Genomic DNA, 22,549 nt, shown 5'->3' with positions numbered 1-22,549 from the left:
ACATGGGCCAGCATCCCTGTGGAACGCGTTGGACAACTTGTTGGGTCCATGAACCGACGAATTGAATTGAGGCTGTTCTGAGGGAAAAGGGGGGTGGATGGAGGTGCAACTCAATATGTTTGGTACACTCGGTGTACGTTTTTTGCAACTTGTGGTTTTGTTTTGTTTCTGATGAATAGCCGATTTTGCTTTTTTGATGTAACGATACGACCGAAGATAGTCTGGGCGTTATAGGCGCCAATGCCATCAGACTATCTCTGACTGAATAGTTTAGTTCCAAAACGCTATAATGTATCCATTTTCAGAAATGTTGGTAAATTAGCTTTTATTGATGAAAGAACTTATGGAAGAGATTCTTTTTTCACTATCTAATCATTGGCATGTTCAATGACAGTATCACTTGATGGTTTCATTTCAGAGACAAATGTTTTTTTTTGCAAAAAGCTAAAAATGTCACACCCTGATCCGTTTCACCCTTCTTGTGCTTGTCTCCACCCCCCACCAGGTGTCGCCCATTTCTCCCAATATCCCCTGTGCATGTATACCTGTGTTTTCTGTGTCTATTGCCAGTTCGTCTTGTAAAGCCTACCAGCGTGTTGACCGTCCCTTGACCAGTCGTTCGCCTGCCCCGTTTTGTGATAATCATCTGGGATTCGAACTGTCTGCATCTGGGTCTTATCCGGAGTCCTGATAATATATATCAATCTCACTCACAGATAAATTAGTACTGCTCGGTTTTACACAGTCAAATGTAACAAAAAAACGATGTTTTTAATAAAGAACTGCACAAATGATTCATTTGTGACATATTTTATAATTCAACACCGTAATATGGGCTCTGTATGTAAAACATTTAGCAGATGTTCTTATCTAGAGCAACTTAGTTGGTGCATTCATCTTAAGGCAGCTACAGTCAATTGTCCGGGTCCAAAAATCTAACTTTTCTATTGGGTCATGTCGTTTGATTGTCACCAAGTCCTGGGTTTATGTAACTACAGCTGATAGAACTGAGTGGACCCGGCTCTGCATAGCCTATAGCATATTTATTTCACACTAATAAGGTGAACTTATTGACTTTATAGAAGGTTTAGCCAACATATAAAGAATTGAACTATTCGTTAACCAGAAGAGCAACTTGGCTGATAGAAAAATTGTTTTGTCACTCGGGTCCAGTCTGGTCTAGGATATGGGTCGGGTCCAGTCTGGTCTAGGATATGGGTCGGGTCCAGTTGTCATTGGGTCCATTCGGAGTCGGGTAAAAATTCTCTGGTCAGTTCGGGTTATTTTGTCAGATTAACAAGACAAAAAAAGAATACACTCTAAACATTTCAAATGAAGGCACCCAGTTTATTTCCCCTACTGATGCACAATATAACCTCCTGTTGTGTATTGCCATCTAGAGGTATGTTCAGATAAAGAAAATCACTATTTACGTGGAATATGAAAAAGATGTCTCACACTTTATTAGACCAAAGTGCATGTGAGATTAAAACAAGTGTGAGGAATAAGAAATAAATTAGCAGATGAGCAGAAATAGATCTAATAACATAACAGTTAAACATCAACAGTGACATTAGAATCCAGCAGTGCAAGAGAACTAAAGTGTAAGAAATACAAATCACACCAAACAGTGGTTTCCATCAGAAAAATTATATTTCAACTCTACCTCAATACTTAGTTAACATATGGGGAGAGATCAACATATAAATAGTTCAAGTTTTACAAACCAAGATAGAGAGCGGGAACACCTGAAGCATAAACTTGAGTTATTAGTCATTTGCTCAAGCTTTCTACCTGAGGTGGACATTTGTTTTTAGCAAAGCAAACAATCAATAAATTCCTGATTCAAAATCAATCCAGAAATAAATACAAGAGTGGAAAGAGACTATGAGCTGATTGTCCAGGAAGAGGAAGGAAGATGTATAAAGGGAGATTTGTCTCTTATATCCTCTTACCAGGGTTGGAATAAAGGTTCACTGTTCCTCCTCCTCCTGGATGATATTATTGTTTGTTTGAATTTGATGACATGTAAACAAAATCAACTTTAAGTGCATAAAACCAAAATAAAAGTGCAAGTTTACTGTTCTGCTGACACACTGAATGAGTGAGATTAGATCTTAGACTATGTGGAGGAGAAGTTGAGCCTCTTCTCCCTCTGTCTCAGTTTCTGGGCATCACAGGTAGAAATACAATTCCTCCACAGTCTAGTCAAACACAGAGAGAGGACATTTGTAAAAATGGCATAGCACACAATAAAGGCAGTATCCAAATTAATAGCCAGTATAATACAGTTATACAATTGACAGTTTACCCACAAAAAACTTCCAAGATGTTTACCTGATCACTTCAACTGATGGACAAGACTGTAAGCTTCTGGCAAGTGCCTCTGCTCCAATAGTGCTGATACTGTTAGACTCTAGACTAAACTCAAAGACATAAAAAAATGATTAGAAAATTCTTTGAAAACATGTCAATGTAAAAGCGTACACTTAGCACTCACTCAAGTCTCCTTAGCTTCTGGCATTGTGGTAAAACCTCGGCAAGCTTCACTGCGACATCATCTCCACAATCATTCCACGCAAAACTGACAAAATGGACAGGGAGTGAAAAGGGAGCGAGGAAACATGGTCAAATCAGTCGTGAATATTCGGATCATGATGAATATTGCTCTGTGCTGTCTGGATTTCCCTTACCTGACATCCTCTGCACAGACACAGTGAGCCAGGCTGTCAGCCAGACCAGCAAGCTCTGAAGTCCCTATGGAGGTCAAGCTGGAAGACAACTAGTACATTAAATACATTAAAAGCTTGTCTCTTGGGCAGGGAATACACAGTATCTATTATAGCGGATTACACATAGATATATATCTTACTGTATCTTTGTCAAATACTTCATGGAGATCAAGGCTTTGGAGATACTGACAGATCCTTTTGTACCAATCTCGTTCTCTGAGAGACTTTTCACAAAATCACAACCATGAACATAAACAAGGGTTAGGGTTGCAGTTACATGGCATAGAATCAATAAATAAATGTAACATGACCCAAACCACACACAAAAAGGGATGGTAATAGACTTACTCTAGAACCCTGAAGTGAGTGAGAGTGGGCAGAACTTGTCCCATCTTGGCAGCACAGGCAAGGCTGAGATTATTCCTTGACAGACTGGGATATAAAGTCATAGGTCAGACGGTGCATTGTTTGCAGTCAAAATTCAAAATGTTACTTTGGTCATTGTGAAAGCCCAGTGGAAATAGGGCACTTTGGATTGATAGTTCGGGCTTGGCCTTACTTGAGCTCCTCCAGTGCTGTGCAGGTTGTCAGGGCCTGGACCAGCCTCTCTCCTGCTTGGTCACTGATGCAGTTCCCTGACAGACTAAGACACAAAAAAGGAAAGAGGCTGCTGGTGTGTTTTATATGAACCAGCTTTATACCTTTCTGATACATCTACAACTGTCTAAATCCCACACACACCAAATGTTGAAGCCCATTGGAATATTAGCTGACACTTTGACACGTTCTAAGATCAGGTCATGTGACAGATTCCTGATGCATATCTTAGCTTCATTTGACACATTAATGATGCAGTCTATTTTTTGTCCAGGGCCATTTCCCATCCATTCCTCCAGTCCAATAATCCCTACCTGATCTTCCTCAGGCCTGTCCAGGTGGGCAGGTGTTTGATAAGCTCCTCCACTCCATTATCTGAAATCCTCATCCCCTCCAACCTGCAGGCCAGATACACATTGACAATACCACATCAAACGTGATGTCTAGTCCATGCAGAAGTCAGATAGTACTTGACATTTGTGTTATCGTGGTTCTACTCACTCTAGCTCCTCCATCCCTCTGAGCCCCTCCAGAGAGGCCAGCAGGACCAGAGTGGCCCCCACCCATGGGGATTCAGTCACCATGGTAACTTTATTATTCAGACTACGGGACGGATCACATATCATTGGTAAAGATAACACTCTACACCAAATCTGTCTCAGGCACAGCAAAGCCCACTACATTCTCAGTCAGGAAGCTCTACTCACTTCAGCCTCTTCAAGGAGGTCATAGCATGGAGACCTTGGGCCAGGCACACTGTGCTCTCCTCATCCAGCTGTACAGAGTCAAGGCTGTGGACAGGATACAGATATTTAACTCATGCCCTTAATAATAATAATAATAATAACAATAATAATAATTGACCTGATCCCTTCCAGAGAGAGGCACCGTCCCAGCCCTCTCACCAGCTCCAAGGCCCCTGCTGGTGTCCAACCATAGCAGAGAGACAGACTAGGGGACAGAGGGCACAGCATTAGTATTGTTGTATCACTGGCCAGGTGGTTGAATACAATAATACAAGAGTTCTTACTTGATTGTTCTGAGATGAGGAAGGTTTTGGAGTGCTCTGGTCAGAGCTACAGCTTCTCTGTCAGTAACCATATGACCAGACAAACTGAGGGAGACAGGAGAGAGTGGTGACAGGTCAGGGTCAGGAACGAAAAATAAAAAGTAGGCATAGGGGATGAATGACAATAACTTACTTCAAGCTCTCAATGCTTTTAGCCTGCAACAACCCCTCGGCAAGGAGCAATACCACATCTTCAGAGGTTTCTTTTGTTTCCAGACTAGGAAAAAATAAAATACATGTTTTTCATGTGTAGCCTAAGATAGTCATCCTCGGTCATCAAAACCCTGTAAACCTTTCCAATGCCCAAAATCCATAACTTCAGCCTTACCTGAGTTTTCTCAGACTAGCTAAGGATGGTAGGACAGAACAGAGGAACTCTGCTCCCACTCTACCAATGCTGTTGTATGACAAACTAAAGAGGAAAATAAGAAATATCTATAACTTAAAACTAAATTAGACATTAGAATCACTTTCACTAAGTCCGAAGTATTGCCAGGTCTGTTTCTCACAGATACTTACTCTAGTTCCTGTAGCAGAACACACCTCTGGAACACAGTCTGCAGAGACACTAGGTGGTGCCCTTGCACTGCACAGTCTACCAGGCTGAAAGACACAAGAGGCAGGAGCATATGATAGGGAGAGCTCAAATGCAGTAACCAGTTCTGAGCCAGCTCATACACATTCCTGTTGATGTAGGAATAATAGAGGAAGATGCTTTCACCTTATGGTCACGGTAGACAGAGAGCCAGACATGTCTGTAGAAGTGCCACCACTGAAACTCAAATAAAGGCAGCTCAGTCAAAACGGAAAGTGTGTATTATCTTTATGTTCGCATCTAAAAAAATATTTTGGAAATAGACAACGTAATTGTCTTGCAGCTTTACCTGGTAGCAGTGGGATTTTGGCATTCTTCCAAAGTAATATGTACAGTGGAATTATTGACCCTGCAAAACAAGTTCACACATCCATTATGCATGTCATGTTCTACTTTCCTATACTTAAACATGAATGCCAACATGAATGCCCGAATGCCAACATTGGTTGGTGCAGCGATTGGCGGAGTGCTCTAAATCACTGCATCTCAGTGCAAGAGGCGTCACTGCAGTCCCTGGTTCGAATCCAGGCTGCATCACATCCGGCTGTGTTTGGGAGTCCCATAGAGGGGAGCACAATTGGCCCAGCGTCGTCCGGGTTTGGACGGAGTAGGCCACCATTGTAAATAACAATTTGTTCTTAACTGGCATGCCTAGTTAAATAAAGGTAAAATAAAAAACAATGAATTCTCACCCAATGGTGTGTATGTTGGGGTTCAGGTTCAAGCAGCAGGAGAGCAGGTTTACAGCTGCTTCTGCTGTGATCCATGGCTCCTCAATACTGATGGGAAATTAATACAGAGACTTAACTCCGAGGCATTACATACTCATGCAAGAAATCCCACACACAAATACACAGACACCACATGCCATTCCCATATCCTCCTCCTCACCTGATATAGCGTTGGATGTGACCACACCTCAGCTGCTTCACCAAGTCTTCAATCACCTGAACACTCAGTCCGTTGTTTCTTATCCTTAAGTAAATCAGAGTAAAAAAAGGCACTCATTTTGCATTCAATAACTTGGTGTGTACAGTTGAAGTCGGAAGGTTACATACACCTTAGCCAAATACATTTAAACTCAGTTTTTCACAATTCCTGACATTTAATCCTAGTAAAAATTATCTGTCTTAGGTCAGTTAGGATCACCACTTTATTTTAAGAATGTGAAATGTCAGAATAATAGTAGAGAGAATGATTTCAGCTTTCATTTTTTTCATCACATTCCCAGTGGGTCAGAAGTTAACATACACTCAATTAGTATTTGGTAGCAATGCCTTTAAATTGTTTTACTTGGGTCAAACATTTCAGGTAGCCTTCCACAAGCTTCCCACAATAAGTTGGGTGAATTTTGGCCCATTCCTCCTGACAGAGCTGCTGTAACTGAGTCAGGTTTGTAGGACTCCTTGCTCGCACACACTTTTTCAGTTCTGCCCAGAAATGTTCTATAGGATTGAGGTCAGGGCTTTGTGATGGCCCCTCCAATACCTTGACTTTGTTGTCCTCAAGCCATTTTGCCACAACTTTGGAAGTATGCTTGGGGTCATTGTCCATTTGGAAGACCCATTTGCAACCAAGCTTTAATTTCCTGACTAATGTCTTGAGATGTTGCTTCAATATATCCACATAATCTTCCATCCTCATGATGACATCTATTTTGTGAAGTGCACCAGACCCTCCTGCAGCAAAGCACCCCCACCCTCGTGCTTCACGGTTGGGATGGTTCTCTTCGGCTTGCAAGCCTCCCCTTTTTTCATCCAAACATAACAATGGTCAATATGGTCAAAAAGTGCTATCTTTGTCCCCATGTGCAGTTGCAAACTGTAGTCTGACTTTTTTTTATGGCGGGTTTGGAGCAGTGGCTTCTTCCTTGCTGAGCGTCCTTTCAGGTTATGTCAATATAGGACTTGTTTTACTGTGGATATAGATATTTTTGTATATGGTTCTCCAGCATCTTCACAAAGTCCTTTGCTGTTGTTCTGGGATTGATTTGCACTTTTTGCACCAAAGTATGTTCATCTCTAGGAGACAGAACATGTCTCCTTCCTGAGCGGTATGACGGCTGCGTGGTCCCATGGTGTTTATACTTGCATATAATTGTTTGTACAGATGAACGTGGTACCATAAGGGCGTTTAGAAAATGCTCCCAAGGATGAACCAGACTTGTGGAGGGCTACACTGAGGTCTTGGCTGATTTCTATTTGATTTTCCCATCATGTCAAGCAAAGAGGCACTGATTGTGAAGGTTATCCTTGTAATACATCCACTGGTACACCTCCAAATGACTCAAATTATGTCAATTACCCTATCAGAAGCTTCTAAAGCCATGACATCATTTTCTGAAATTTTCCAAGTTGTTTAAAGGCACAGTCAACTTAGAGTATGTAAACTTCTGTAAACTTCTTCTGTGATAAGGTGAATTTTAAGTTAAATAATCGGTCTGTAAACTTTTGTTGGAAAAATTACTTGTGTCATGCACAAAGTAGATGTCCTAACCGAATTGCCAAAACTATAGTTTGTTAACAATTTGTGGAGTGGTTGAAAAACACGTTTTAATGACTCCAACCTAAGTGTATGTAAACTTCTGACTTCAACTGTACATTTGTGTGGCTCACTCCAGGGTGCGTAATGAGGACAGGGTTGTCAGGCTGTTCTGCAGAGCCAGTAGGCCTTCTCTCTGCAGGGTGTTACTGGATAACCTACATACAAGACAGAAAACAGTGTTCCTCACCCTGCATCATTACCCAGAATCACATTATCCTCTCCTCATATTGTCAGACACTGCACTTCTGTAATTTTGTCAATTTCAGTGGTATCAAATTTGACGAGCTGCAGGTTAATTTATCGCAAAGGTCAAGCCAAAGTTATTATAGTTTTGTGTTTTTTAATTTGAGTTAATTTCTATTTGTTTTCAATTATTATTTGAAATTCAGTTTAGTTTTAGGTCATTTTCAGACCTAATTTGCTATTTTTTCTTTAGTTATAGTTACATTTAATTTTTATATTAGTTAGTTTTAGTTATAATGTTAAGGACAGAAAGCATGTGTGGGAGGCTTGGAGCCATTTGTGTTGTGTCATTTTATGCGGTGGGGTTTATGATTTTACCTTCTTGCAACTGGAGGGCAGTAGGCTAATACATAAGGTAAAGTAAGGTCATGGGTTAGGTTAGGTTTAAATTAAAGTCAATATCAATGTGACTTGGATTTAAAAAGGAATACTGGAGTAAAAAATATGTTGGATGGAAACTCTCTCGCCGATGTTTACACCAATACAATGCTTTTTAACTTTAGTAGTACATGTTAGAAGAATCAAATTAGCTAACTAGCCACTTTTTTCCCCTGTTAGCTAGTGTTAGCTAGTGATTGTGATTCACAAGCTAGGCCTATTTGAAACATTGCTATCTCCTCTTTGCAGTTACCTTCTGGTTGCAAAAACCCACCAAGGTCTTGAAAATCTCATTAGATTGTTTTGCCCAAAGTTGAAGAAAAAATAAAACTGAGCATAATTCATGATGTTTCTATTTTAGTTAATTTCGGAGTCAAATGTAATAGCTTTAGTATAGTTTTATTTATTCAAACCGATTTGTTAATTATTTCATTTCAGTTTACTAAATAGTTTGTTCATGATTTGTTTTCGTTTTCATTTACTATAATAACCTTGGGTAAAGCAATTCTCCCAGTCCCATTCTCACCTCAGCTTGACCAACTGAGCAGCACAGCGTGTCAGAATCTCTGCTAGTCTCTGCAGATGGTCAGCCCCAAAATTACACTCTCTCAGACTGCAGGGTTCAGGAAACATGAAGTAGAGAGAGAATGAGAAGGTGAAAGACTGAAGAGATAGAGGTCATGGCCATGAGTCATATGGAAGAGGTTTGATATCATTTATACAAGCAATCCTTTCAGTTTCGATATGAGTTTTATTTTTCTGGGAGCAAAATAAACAATGCTTCCTGTTCCACTAGCTAAATGAGTTTACACTATGGTGTTTCTGTGACTGCTTTAACTGATTTTATGAGTAGAAAGTAGTAGACTTGTTGTCCTACCTCAGAGTTTTGCCACAGTCACTCTCCTGTTCAAAGCGAATGAGCGACCTCTCCTCAGTTCCCAAACTACAGACAGACATAAAAAGTGACACAGACTTTCATACTATATATGGGGGTCTAGACAAGTAAATGTTCAGTTTGCCAACATGGTATTGTTGAATAGAATTTTACCTGACTTCAACTGCAGCCACCTTCTCACAGGTCGTCACTGTGTTCACCAGATAGAGCGCCCCCATCTGGGTCAGTCTGTTATCATTAAGACTGCAGAGAGAAACACATACATCTGTACAAGCAAGCACAACTAACCTCCATAAAGCTAGAACAGATGCATCTGCTAGCACTCAGGGAGGCAGACCAGCACTAGTGGTAATGGAGTTCACTGCATGGACTGAAGGAAGGAAGGGTGTTGCAATGAGTCTTACTTCACTGAGCTGGCAATCCGCAGCCTTGGCAGAGAATCCACAAACCTCTTCACTCCCTCGTCTCTCAGGAGGTTACTGGATAAACTGCACCGTTGAAAATAATGGGTTATTATCCATTATGAGAAAGGTTGGTTGAAAATGTGTTGAAAAACAGCCACAAAATAGACCCTAAAATGTTCAGTGAGGGAAAACACAGTTTGACCATTGGTTGAGGCATATACTCTAGTAGTGTAAGGTAGTTATGGGAATACAGTGCAGTCGTTGCGAGTACATCATTTATAAGCACGGCTATTTTTGCAAAAATTTGGGCAGTGACCCAGGGATGTGTATTAGGGAAAGGGACAGGGACACTCACTCCAGGTCAGACAAATGAGGACACTGCTCCAGGATCCCAGAGAGTTTCTCCACATCCCCACTGCTCAGTGTGTACTGGGTGAGTCTGCAGAGGTGGCAGAGAGATAGACATGAGATCAGGGTTTAACCAGGTTAGAGAGAAGAATAACTATATGTGACTGATTAAATACAGCTTAATTAACCTAAAACCTTTTTTCTGTAATGTAATATAACATTTCTATACATGGGAACAGTATGAGCAGATAAACCGCATTCACCTGCAAGTTGCTTGTTCTGCTTTCACGTTGACAAACTTGATGAACGCTTCTCCTTGGGGCCTTAGAAGTACATCAAAATGTAAGGTCATTTACAAAAACACAGTTCATACTGTGCATATAAACCCAAATGTATGAACCACATGAATGAATGAATGATGAACCGCACATACCTGAGTTCCACAGCTCTGACACGCTGACAGTCTATCAGAGATCTGACCAATAACAACACTCCATCCATAGACATCTGGACATGGCTTATACTGTGGAAGGCAGGGAAGAGGGGCGGAAGAGAATGATGAGAAATTAACACCTTACTGGTGTTGTGGCCCTGAGATTATCATTACTGATCAGGGTGAAGAATTCTCACTTGAGCAGCTGAAGAGATGTCATCTTAGGCAGGATATTCAATAGATTTTCAATGGCATCGTCCTTGAGGGATCCATGGGAGAAACTGAAACAACAGACCGGCAGAATGGTTTTAGAGGATTGAGAAGGAGGAAAACATCATACATGTAACACACTAAGAAGAGGGAGGGAGTAGAACATAGAAACTATACATAGATATTGCACAATACAGTATATTATAGTTAACCATGAAAGACAGAGACAGAACATAGACATAATTAGAGGTCAAATAAGAACTCACTCTAGCTTCAGTAGGCCGGGACACTGTACCAGTCTTCTACACAGTCTGGTCATGTCAGTGGGCTGGATATCACTGTGAGTTAGACTAAAAAAAAACACAAGCTTGGGATTATATTGCAAGGTAAAGTGAATGGGATATTAAATGGACAACAGCAATTCAGAAAGTAATTTGCATGTTAAGACTTCTGTCTAAAACTTTAGTGTCCTACCTGAGTTTCTTATCCTGTTCCATATCTGGTGAGGTCCTGAGTGCTTCTGATTGTATTCTAAAATGAAAGTGATTCAGTGAGTTGTTATTTGGACTACACCATCCAAATGAGATACAGAATTGGTATACTGACAGAAACAACTTTATTACCTTTTACTGGAATGGAATTTCAGGAACAGCTTCTTCCCCCCATGACTGATAAATTTAACATTTGTATAAAAAGAAAAAATACTAATCAAACATAATATGATTTCAATAACTTTTTACCATGCCCATTTTACACAAGAGAGAGGATAAGGATATAGACAGATAGAGACACAGACAGACAGACATACAAGATATATACTGTAGATAGATAGATATATACTATAGATAGATATATACTGTAGATACAGTGGGGCAAAAAGTATTTAGTCAGCCACCAATTGTGCATGTTCTCCCACTTATAAAGATGAAAGAGGCCTGTAATTTTCATCATAGGTACACTTCAACTATGACAGACAAAATGAGAAACAAAATCCAGAAAATCACATTGTAGGATATTTAATGAATTTATTTGCCAATTATGGTTGCAAATACGTTTGTGGTCACCTACAAACAAGCAAGATTTCTGGCACTCACATACCTGTAACTTATTCTTTAAGAGGCTCCTCTGTCCTCCACTCGTTACCTGTATTAATGGCACCTGTTTGAACTTATTATCAGTATAAAAGACACCTGTCCACAACCTCAAACAGTCTCACTCCAAACTCCACTATGGCCAAGACCAAAGAGCTGTCAAAGGACACCAGAAACAAAATTGTAGACCTGCACCAGGCTGGGAAGACTGAATCTGCAATAGGTAAGCAGCTTGGTTTGAAGAAATCAACTGTGGGAGCAATTATTAGGAAATGGAAGACATACAAGACCACTGATAATCTCCCTCGATCAGGGGCTCCACGCAAGATCTCACCCTGTGTGGTCAAAATGATCACAAGAACGGTGAGCAACAATCCCAGAACCACACGGGGGGACCTAGTGAATCACCTGCAGAGAGCTGGGACCAAAGTAACAAAGCCTACCATCAGTAACACACTACGCCGCCAAGGACTCAATTCCTGCAGTGCCAGATGTGTCCCCCTGATTAAGCCAGTACATGTCCAGGCCCATCTGAAGTTTGCTAGGGAGCATTTGGATGATCCAGAAAAAGATTGGGAGAATGTCATATGGTCAGATGAAACCAAAATATAACTTTTTGGTAAAAACCCAACTCGTCGTGTTAGGAGGACAAAGAATGCTGAGTTGCATCCAAAGAACACCATACCTACTGTGAAGCATGGGGGTGGAAACATCATGCTTTGGGGCTGTTTTTCTGCAAAGGGACCAGGACGACTGATCCGTGTAAAGGAAAGAATGAATGGGGCCATGTATCGTGAGATTTTGAGTGTAAACCTCCTTCCATCAGCAAGGGCATTGAAGATGAAACGTGGCTGGGTCTTTCATGACAATGATCCCAAACACACCGCCCGGGCAACAAAGGAGTGGCTTGGTAAGAAGCATTTCAATGTCCTGGAGTGGCCTAGCCAGTCTCCAGTTCTCAACCCCATAGAAAATCTTTGGAGGGAGTTGAAAGTCCGTGTTGCCCAGCAACAGCCCCAAAACATCACTGCTCTAGAGGAGATCTGCATGGAGGAATGGGCCAAAATACCAGCAACAGTGTGTGAAAACCTTGTGAAGACTTACAGAAAACGTTTTGACCTCTGTCATTGCAAACAAAGGGTATATAATAACAAAGTATTGAGATAAACTTTTGTTATTGACCAAATACTTATTTTCCACCATCATTTGCAAATAAATTCATTAAAAATCCTACAATGTGAATTTCTGGATTTCTTTTCTTATGATGAAAATTACAGGCCTCTCTCATCTTTTTAAGTGGGAGAAATTGCACAATTGGTGGCTGACTAAATACTTTTTTGCCCCACTGTAGATAGATTGATGCATAGATAGATAGATATCCACTGGGAACAGATGTCAATTCAATGTCTATTCCACATTGGTTCAACGTAATTTCATTAAAATGATATGGAAACAGCGTTGATTCAACCTGTGTGTGCCCAGTGGGTAGATAGACACAGAGATATATACTGTAGATAAATAGATAAAGAGAGAGAAAGAAAGAAAGAGAAATAGGGGAAGTGAATACCTGATATTCACTTCGCTCATGTTCCTGTGTGAGCAGAGCGTGTCAGCTAGCAGCACCACCCCTTCCATGCTAACTGCATTCTCACTGACACTACACCAAAAAGAGGGTACAAGCACTGGTTTTATGGCCAGAAATAGCTTTGAACAAAAAAAGCTAAAGAAAACAAAAGGGAGGAAAGGTAAGTTCTAAGAAATTCTTACTTGATTTCCTGGATGTTGCTAAGCTGAGGTAAGAGGTCTAACAACTTCTTTAGACCTTTGTTTCCCAGAGAATTGTTGGAAAGACTGAGAAAGCCAAAGAACAGGTGGGGGTAAACAGACACAAACAGAGAAACTTTTCACAACCCAACTATCTTTTCACGACTCAGAGCACTTACTCCAGCAGAGTCAGAGCAGAGCAGTCCGTCAGATTCTCACACAGATGGTCCAAGTGAGGGGGAAGAAGAGCACAGCCAATCAGACTGTACACAGAGGGGTTAATGAGAAACGAGGATGAAAAGAGACAATATCGTATAACTTTATAACCATTATCCATATTGTTATACACAGTGAATACAGTGTATAACAATTTGTATATTGTACATACCAAAGTTTCTTAGACATCTCAGGATGTTGTTTCTCTATCCCCCCAGCAAAAAGTATAGACACACGCACAGGGTCCTGCAGGCTGTCAGGAAAAATGGGGGAAATGCACATCAGTCAGTGTTAAGGTAACATTTTCAGAGCATTCTAAAATATCATGATCTTCGAAGTTGTACATTATAAAAGGCACCACAGTATCGTAATTGATTGCTTGTTTATAACGTCTGGTTTGGGCCTATCAGAGACACCCTCTGAAGTGTGCCACTTGACAGAGACACCCTCTGAAGTGTGACGCCATCGGGAAGTGATGAGGTAATGTGCTGGTTTTAGTGTGGTTGTAGTTTACAGACAATAAAAGGGATGCAGTCTATATTGGGTCGATCTAAGAAATGAAGGGGTGTTATGCACAACATACCTGATGTCCACTTGAACCACATCAGGACATACAGACAGGAAACTGGTCAGAACCATCAACCCATCAACAGATATGGGAATCTCATTCAGACTGTAAAGACACAACCAATAACCGTATTAGGCTACATGACTGGGTTCAAACACACATATATATATATAAAATATAGGACAGGCACAAGATCATGACTTTATCAAAAGTCGAACACTTGAAATGAATGATCAGTCTTACACAATCTGTTTGGAGATGTTCAGCTCCTGTAGAGAGTCAGTCAGGGCCTTGAGAGTATCAGCCTTGATGTCACCTCCTGAGAGACTGCAGGGGTTACAACATAAAGCCAAACAGAAAGTCAGATTGTCTTAACTTATTTTGTGTCATTACCCACAGTCTGATCTGACTTGTTCAAGGACACCTGGGTACATATTCACTTACTCCAGGACAGCGAGACCAGGACATCTCGCTAGCAACTGACACAGTCTGTTCATCTGGTCAGTAGTGAAACTGCAGTTCAACAGGCTAGATGACACATAAACAGCAATGTTACTCAAGGAATTCAGAAGCTCAATTGAAATATACATTTATAAAAGCCTGGGTTCTGTATAAGAACAACATTGAGAATATCATACCTGACAGTCAGTCCAGTTTTATCCTTAGAACTTGAGACAATTAGAAAGGCAGAGAAAAGGGGTCAGGTTGATTGATACAGTACAGATTTCCATAAATGTAGCATAGAAAAACAATGAAATAAAAGCAACATTTTCTCAAAGAGCTATGAAACATGAGCTTGATTGTCATGGGCCTGTTGGTACACCAAACACCAAAAAATAAATGAAAGTTGCATATTCTTTTATTTCACCTCATTAAAACTAATTGAAACTCACCATTTCATGTCTACGCTTGGGACAAATAGGACACTGACGTCCTTCATTCCCCTGCAAAGAGAGAGAAAAACGTGGTTTACATCCCCAGTATTTGTTTTTTCAGTTACAGTGTCTTCAGAAAGTATTCACACCCTTGACCTTTTCCACATTTTCTTGTGTTACAGCCTAAGTTTAAAATATATTAAATTGAGATTTTGTTTCACTGATCTACACACAATAGCCCATAATGCCAAAGTGGAATGATTCTTTTTAAAATGTTTACACATGAATATGAAATGAAAATCGGAAATGTCTTGAGTCAATAAGTATTCAACAAACCCTTTGTTATGGTAAGCCTAAATAAGTTCAGGAGTAAAGTTGCATGGACTCACTAGGTGTGCAATAATAGTGTTTAAAATTATTTTTGAATCACTACCTCATCTCTGTACCCCACACATATAAATATCTGTTCGGGCCCTAAGTAGAGCAGTGAATTTCATACACAGATTCAACCACAAAGACCAGGGAGGTTTTCCAATGCCTCGCAAAGAAGGGCACCTATTGGTAGATAGGTAAAAATAAAGTTTTTTAATTACACTTTGGATGGTGTCTCAATACACACAGTCACTACAAAGAGGCAGGCGTCCTTCCTAACTCAGTTGCAGGAAAGGAAGGAAACCGCTCAGGGATTTAACCATGAGGCCAATGGTGACTTTAAAACAGTTACAGAGCTTAATGGCTGTGATAGGAAAAACATTTGTATGGATCTGTCACACCCTGATCTGTTTCACCTGTCTTGGTGATTGTCTCCACCCACCTCCATGTGTCTACTGTTTTCCCCATTAGTCCCCGGTGTATTTATCTGTGTTTCCTGTCTCTCTGTGCCAGTTCGTCTTGTTTTGCCAGGTCAAACAGCATTTCTCCTAGCTCCTATTTTTCCCAGTCTGTTTTTCCTAGCCCTCCTGGTTTTGACCATTGCCTGTCCTGACGCCGAATCTGCCTGCCTGACCACTCTGGCTGTCCTGACCTCGAGCCTGTCTATCCCCTGGTACGGTTTGAACTTGGATCTGTTCACTGAACCCCTGCCTGTCCTGACCTCGAGTCTGTCTATCCCCTGATACTGTTTGGACTTGGACCTGTTCACTGAACCCCTGTCTGTCCTGACCTCGAGTCTGTCTATCCCCTGGTACTGTTTGGACTTGGATCTGTTCACTGAACTCTCGCCTGTCCTGACCTCAAGTCTGTCTATCCCCTGGTACTGTTTAGACTCTGACCTGGTTTATGAACTCTTGCCTGTCCTGACCTCTAGTCTGTCTATCCCCTGATACTGTTTGGACTGTGACCTGGTTTATGAACTTTCGCCTGTCCTGACCTCGAGTCTGTCTATCCCCTGGTACTGTTTAGACTCTGACCTGGTTTATGAACTCTGTCCTGACCTGGTTTATGAACTCTGTCCTGACCTGGTTTATGAACTCTGTCCTGACCTCGAGTCTGTCTATCCCCTGGTACTGTTTAGACTCTGACCTGGTTTATGAACTCTGTCCTGACCTGGTTTATGAACTCTGTCCTGACCTCGAGTCTGTCTATCCCCTGGTACTGTTTAGACTCTGACCTGGTTTATGAACTCTTGCCTGTCCTGACCTCTAGTCTGTCTATCCCCTGATACTGTTTGGACTCTGACCTGGTTTATGAACTCTCGCCTGTCCTGACCTTGAGTCTGTCTATCCCCTGGTACTGTTTAGACTCTGACCTGGTTTATGAACTCTGTCCCCGACCACCTTGTGCCCTTATAGGATCAAAAACATTGCAGTTATTCCACAATATTAACCTAAATGACAGAGTGAAAAGAAGAAAACTTGAACAGAATAAAAATATTTAAAAACATGCATCCTGTTTGCAATAAGGCACTAAAGTAAAACAAAAAAATGCATGTCCTGAATACAAAGTGTTATGTTTGGGGAAAGTCCAACACGTCACGAAGTACCACTCTTCATATTTTCAAGCATGGTAATGGCTGCATCATGTTATGGGTATGCTTGTCATTGGCAAGGGAGTTTATTTTAGGATAAAAAGGAACGTAATATAGCTAAGCACTGGCAAAATCCTAAAGGAAAACCTGGTTAAATCTGCTTTCCAACAGACACTGGGGGACAAATTCACCTTTCAGCAGAACAATAACCTAAAACACAAGGCCAAATATATATATACACTGGAGTTGCTAACCGAGATGACATTGAATGTCGCCGAGTGGCCTAGTTACAGTTTTGACTCAAATTGGCTTGAAAATCTAAAGCAAGACTTGTCTAACAATGATCAACAACCAATTTGACAGAACTTTAAGAATTATAAAAAAGAATAATGTGCAAATGTTCCACAATCCAGGTGTGCAAAGCTTTTAGACACTTACCCAGAAAAACTCACACAATTAAATCCTTTTTAATCCCACCTTGTAACAACAAAATGTGGAAAACGTCAAGGGGTGTGAAGTATGCAGATTACAACTGGAGGGTCTATTTGTAAACACTGGAAGTGTCTATTGTTTGAACTCACTCAGCATAGAGTCCCTGGATGGAGGGGCTGGAAGTGATCTTCTCTAGAAGGATGTAGATACTCTCCAGAGAGCAGCCATTCTTCCCCAACCTGAAAACATACAAAACACATAGGCCGCATTACTAAAGTGCAAGCTTGCTGAAATGTAGAAATAAGAGACACTTGTAATATAAATAGGTGGCTAGGATCATGCAACGCAAATTATCCAGTCAAGGAAACAATAAACTCACGAGACAGAGGCCAGACTGGGCAGCTTGGGAAAGATGTCAGCGATCTCCCTGACTCCTCTGTCTGTCAGGCTGTTGTCACTGAAACTGTCAGACAGACAACACAAATCACTTTATACAATGCAAAACCTGTTGGATACCGAATCAGACCAACTGTACTTTCATGGCAAATAAGGTACTGTATCTTTAACCACGTTTGGTTAGATCCTGATAAAAGGGTTTATAAAATCTTGAAGTGGTTGTAATAATCTTTGGTTGTTACGGTAAGTAAATAATAATTTACTTGAGCTCTGTGATCTGTGGACAGCTCTCCAGGGCTCTGGCAAGTTTGGCAGCTCCCACATCAGTGAGGTTACCACAGATAAACCTGGGGAAGAGGAACAGAATTATTCACGTAACACTTTGACAATTCGTGTATACATCCACACACAAACAAACAACGTTGAAAGTTGATCATTTCAAAACTGAGTGACTCAGTGAAGGACTCACTCAAATCTTTTCAGGGTTGGTAGTCTGGGAAGGATGCAAGAAAGTTTATCTGCAAATCTGTCATCATACTTACGGCTTCGAAAACTGAGGGATGGTTAAAAAAAGAGGAAATTAATTTCATGCAGGATTATCCTTGTTTAGTACACAATATATAAATGAGTCATGAACTCACATTAGAAAGTCGATGTGTTGGCAGCTGGGTAGAATATCGAGACACTCCAGCTCCATAGAACAGGCTCCAAAGTCCAACCCGATACCCACTCCAGCAGACGAGACGACAAAGGCCAGGGCATCCAGATCAACAGGGTTCAGTGTGATGTTCCTTAGTTCGAAGCAGGGTCGCGACTCCACCATCTCCCTGGCCAGTTGGGCATCTTGGGTCTCCTGGACACAGTGGCACAGCTCCACCACCTTGGGCCCAGTCAGGTTGGTGCTCATTGCCAGGCTTCGGAGCAACTTGCGAACTAGTGTCAGGCGTTTCTTCACCCACGCCACAGCCCCCACTCCCCGAACAAGCTGAAGCAGGTAAGAGAAGCAGGCTGGTGCAGCAAGCCCACAAACATACAGATGGAGGGAGTCAGTGAAAACCGTCTTGGGGTTTGATTTCGTGGTCCAGCGGGTCTTGAGGTTGAACTTCTTCCTGAGCTGGGCCTCTGTGATGTCGTCGCTGGTCATGATGTGTAGCGCGCCCAGAAACTCTTGCATGGTGAGGTGCATGAATGTGTAGCCCTGGCCTTTAGATCCATCCTCATGGGTCAGGTCCACCTGTGAGAGGAGACCAGCCTTAGTGGCGAAGTCCACCAGGTCTGGTGGAACCTCTTCAGACAAGAACACGATCTTGCTCCCCTCCAGGCCCTTCATGGCAAGGCGGCCCAGCAGTGTGACCTCTGCCCTGTGACTCTGCAACAGGGGTGTGCTGCTCCCTGGGCATCGGCTCAGAAAGGCACAGAGGATCTGGAGGTAGACCTGGGTGAGGGTGTTTGGAAGCTGGGGTAAAAGCTCAGACCCACCACTGGAGAATATGTGGTCCAGGCACACACAGCAGATATGGCAGAGGGCTGGCAGGTAACACATGGTGAGGTGGTGGTGGTTGGCCAGTAGATGACTCACTGCCTTCTCCTTCAGATTCAGACCCTTGTCCTGGAAGTACTGTTCAGCATATTCTTTCACACTGCGCTGGTTGAAACCTAGCAGCTCCCCAATGCAGTCCACAGAACTCTCCAAGTCTGTCACATCCCGAGGCCTACAGGTAATCAACAGAGTGCATCCTGGGAGGATTCTGCGACTGCACAGGCCTGAGATCAGCTCTGCCATGGGGAGTGGGCACAGTGGGTCAAATGAGCTGCTCAGTTTCCCTGAGTGGGTTATTTTAGTGTGAAACTCATCGTAGCCATCAAAGATCAAGCATATTTTCTCAGGGTTTTCAAGGATGAAGTCAAGTACAGCGGTACACTCCTCCTCCCCACCCTCTGGTGGGAGGAAGAAGCGAAAGAGCAGCTCCTTCAGAGAGAGCGGCCGAGCCACGAGGTTGAGCTGGCGGAACTCTAGCAGGATCAGTAGGTGAAAGGAGGGAGAGGCGTCCTGTGTCCATTTCTGGCCAAGGCAATGCATCAGTAGTGTCTTCCCTGACCCTGCCTGGCCTAACAGCAGTGTGACCTGGGCTTCCGAACCCAAGAGGGAGTGAACAGTCACCCTGTCTTCCACAATCCCCTCCTCGTCCCCCTGTGGAAGCTCTGAGGGGCTCAGAGCTCCATCAGCCCTATCTCTGGGTCTAACATGGGTTCTGTGTCGCAGACTGACCCAGGCCTCTTCCAGACGAACCTCCTTCACCACACCCTGCATCACCCTCTCCCACCTCTGCAGTAGAAATTTCCTCACAGTAGCCTTGTAGCTTTCTACGTGGTCTGGACATACAAAGAACATCTTATAAAATAACACACAACATACTCATGACCTGAACAAAGCTACATGACTACATGTTTATGAGGCTGTTCATGACTTTGTTTACAAAATATATTTTGTGACTGTGTACTAATTTCGAATCAAACAACTTTCATAAAGTGAAGACAAAGATACATTTCAGATTACAGAGGTAGCTCACACAGTATGAAAGTCCTTTAAAATTGAAACTCCATAAGAAATCTTACTGAGATATGCCCCCCAAAAATTGGGTTTCATGAAAAGACTGGTACTTACCCATTCGTGGGCGTTTTACACACCAACCTTGAGATGCTATAGACTCATCAACCAGGGTATGGCTGTTGTTTTCAATTACTTCTTCTGAGAAGAAAACAAAATGGAGAGAACCCAATAATGGACATATAGGGGAAACCCAAAAAAATATGAAGAAGCGCAGTGGTTAAACAGAATTGCATAAAACACCCTTCTCCAGGGCCTTTTGGGGGCCCCTAAGTGAGATTTGGCTAACAAAATTACTAATAAAATCAATGGGGTCCCCCCGGAGGTCAGGGCCCCTGGGCACGTGCCCTACATGCCCATCAGTATTGGCCATTAGTACACATTAGTACAAGTTTAGATAGCTGGCTAGACTAAATTACCAATCTAAAAACAGCTATGTCTGAGACAAAACCACTATTTTCCATACATATTTAACTATGTTAATGCTGTTTTTAGTGTGCTATCTGCTGTTGGACCTTCAACACATTTCTTGCCTGAATATCACACAGAGGTGTCATCGTACACAAAAAATGAAACACTTCATATCCCCTTAAATTATTATGGAAAAATAGGGTAAAAACTGACTGAACAGCTGCAGTAAAACGTAATTATGGATTGATTCCCTGGATCACAGATGGATAGGGCCTCTCTTGCCAGTGTAGGCCAAGGGTCACCTGCACAGTCAAACCAATCAAACTTCCAATATGGGTTCAAACTAAGCCTAACTCTATCCACAGAGTTACTGCATTGTCAGTGGGGTGTTTATTGTTTATTGTTGGGTGTCAACATTTGAGGGATGGAAATGGAAAGGAAACCCCACTCTGATATCAACATCTTCCCCATAACTGAATAACTAGGCTATAGTGTGGATATTCTGGATGGTCAGTATGGGCAGGCACCACAATGTCTTACTCACTAGTCACAGATCCGGTCACAGACATCAGCCGAGATTCCAGGCGCATTGGCATGTCGCAGTGCATGCAGACCATTTGAAGAAATTGGCGGCACATAGCAGGGTCTTCTGTGCTGAAGTAACCCAACATCTCCAGGATGCGTTCTCTGTGACTGGCAGCGCGCCCCAACCGTTCCCGCGCTCTGCTGTCCATAATTTTATAGAGTTTGGAGAGAACTGCATCATCTTGATAACCCAGAATGTCTGCCAGCTCATGGGTCTCCTGTGTTAATACACTCTGGACATCTTCCTCTGCTTCCATCAGCTGTATAAGCGTAGGCTACATTTTACAATAACATAAATGTCAGTTTGATTACGTTTAATCTTTAACTGGATTATAACACAATCTCAAACAATTTCACATGGAGCAAAGCTAAATAGTTACACTGCATGTTCCCAAATACATAGGCTTGCTTCACAAGAAATGGCCATGCACCGTAATAATCTGCGTTGTTTTGGGTGCACGTTTGGATCGGCTGCTGAGTAAATTATAATCTACTTCGACAAATCTGCTTTGTATTGGGCGCGCGTTTGGATGGGTTGCTACGTAAAGTATAGCCTATTACTATATACAAAGTCAATTAACTATTTACCTTTTTTTTTATAACTAATATAAGTGTATGCCAAAAGTATAATTTACCAAATGTAGGTGTTGGTCGTTGGTCGCATCGCTGCAATAAAGTGAAACTCAAACCAAATAAAATGCGTTTACTTTCAGTTTCGTTTTTTGAGTGGTTTTCACTAGAAACCGACCGCGGTACGTGTGCGATCATTACAAAATACACTGCTCAAAAAAATAAAGGGAACACTAAAATAACACATCCTAGATCTGAATGAATGAAATATTCTTATTAAATACTTTTTTCTTTACATAGTTGAATGTGCTGACAACAAAATCACACAAAAATCATCAATGGAAATCAAATGTATCAACCCATGGAGGTCTGGATTTGGAGTCACACTCAAAATTAAAGTGGAAAACCACACTACAGGCTGATCCAACTTTGATGTAATGTCCTTAAAACAAGTCTAAATGAGGCTCAGTAGTGTGTGTGACCTCCACGTGCCTCTATGACCTCCCTACAACGCCTGGGCATACTCCTGATGAGGTGGCGGATGATCTCCTGAAGGATCTCCTCCCAGACCTGGACGAAAGCATCCACCAACACCTGGACGAAAGCATCCACCAACTCC

General features: G+C 41.9%; 1 protein-coding gene across 3 annotated transcripts; it reads right to left on the bottom strand.

Annotated features, from left to right (window-relative positions):
• Window positions 1-1,333: 1,333 nt before the first annotated feature.
• nlrc5 (NLR family, CARD domain containing 5) lies at window positions 1,334-22,198 on the bottom strand. 3 transcript variants are annotated; one of them, XM_046352136.1, is made up of 48 exons: window positions 21,996-22,198; window positions 21,320-21,635; window positions 20,422-20,505; window positions 18,398-20,129; window positions 18,226-18,309; window positions 18,020-18,103; window positions 17,740-17,823; window positions 17,510-17,599; window positions 14,981-15,031; window positions 14,726-14,755; window positions 14,532-14,615; window positions 14,331-14,414; window positions 14,103-14,192; window positions 13,692-13,772; window positions 13,483-13,566; window positions 13,307-13,390; window positions 13,107-13,196; window positions 11,072-11,116; window positions 10,923-10,979; window positions 10,715-10,798; window positions 10,436-10,519; window positions 10,239-10,328; window positions 10,069-10,128; window positions 9,813-9,896; window positions 9,458-9,541; window positions 9,207-9,296; window positions 9,036-9,101; window positions 8,685-8,771; window positions 7,609-7,692; window positions 5,885-5,968; window positions 5,686-5,772; window positions 5,283-5,342; window positions 5,120-5,170; window positions 4,918-5,001; window positions 4,727-4,810; window positions 4,532-4,615; window positions 4,360-4,443; window positions 4,194-4,280; window positions 4,037-4,120; window positions 3,831-3,932; window positions 3,644-3,727; window positions 3,292-3,375; window positions 3,081-3,164; window positions 2,873-2,956; window positions 2,694-2,771; window positions 2,501-2,584; window positions 2,338-2,421; window positions 1,334-2,204 (listed from the first exon to the last, which is right to left on the bottom strand). In XM_046352136.1, the coding sequence occupies exons 2-48, from the start codon at window positions 21,615-21,617 to the stop codon at window positions 2,123-2,125; spliced, it is 5,604 nt and encodes a 1,867-aa protein (XP_046208092.1). In that variant the 5' UTR covers window positions 21,618-21,635; window positions 21,996-22,198; the 3' UTR covers window positions 1,334-2,122. The 3 variants fall into 3 exon arrangements, with proteins under 3 accessions (XP_046208092.1, XP_046208099.1, XP_046208107.1); XM_046352143.1 differs by having other exon boundaries at window positions 21,320-21,620; XM_046352151.1 differs by lacking the exon at window positions 7,609-7,692.
• Between the last annotated feature and the right edge of the window lie 351 nt (window positions 22,199-22,549).

This window comes from Oncorhynchus gorbuscha, linkage group LG01 (genome assembly GCF_021184085.1).
Source record: "Oncorhynchus gorbuscha isolate QuinsamMale2020 ecotype Even-year linkage group LG01, OgorEven_v1.0, whole genome shotgun sequence".
Taxonomy (NCBI): domain Eukaryota; kingdom Metazoa; phylum Chordata; class Actinopteri; order Salmoniformes; family Salmonidae; genus Oncorhynchus; species Oncorhynchus gorbuscha.
The sequence above is the reverse complement of the archived record's forward strand: the minus strand, read 5'-3'. Positions and strand labels throughout refer to the sequence as shown.

What these genes read in the sequence shown, in the direction of transcription:
- nlrc5 (XM_046352136.1), bottom strand. Translation starts at nt 21,617, where the DNA reads ATGGAAGCAGAGGAAGATGTCCAGAGTGTATTAACACAGGAGACCCAT. An exon ending in CTCTCTCTGGAAGGGATCAG is followed by an intron (nt 4,121 to 4,193) that starts GTCAATTATTAT and finishes TCCTGTCCACAG; the next exon opens with CCTTGACTCTGTACAGCTGG. An exon ending in CCATCAGTTGAAGTGATCAG is followed by an intron (nt 2,205 to 2,337) that starts GTAAACATCTTG and finishes GTGTTTGACTAG; the next exon opens with ACTGTGGAGGAATTGTATTT.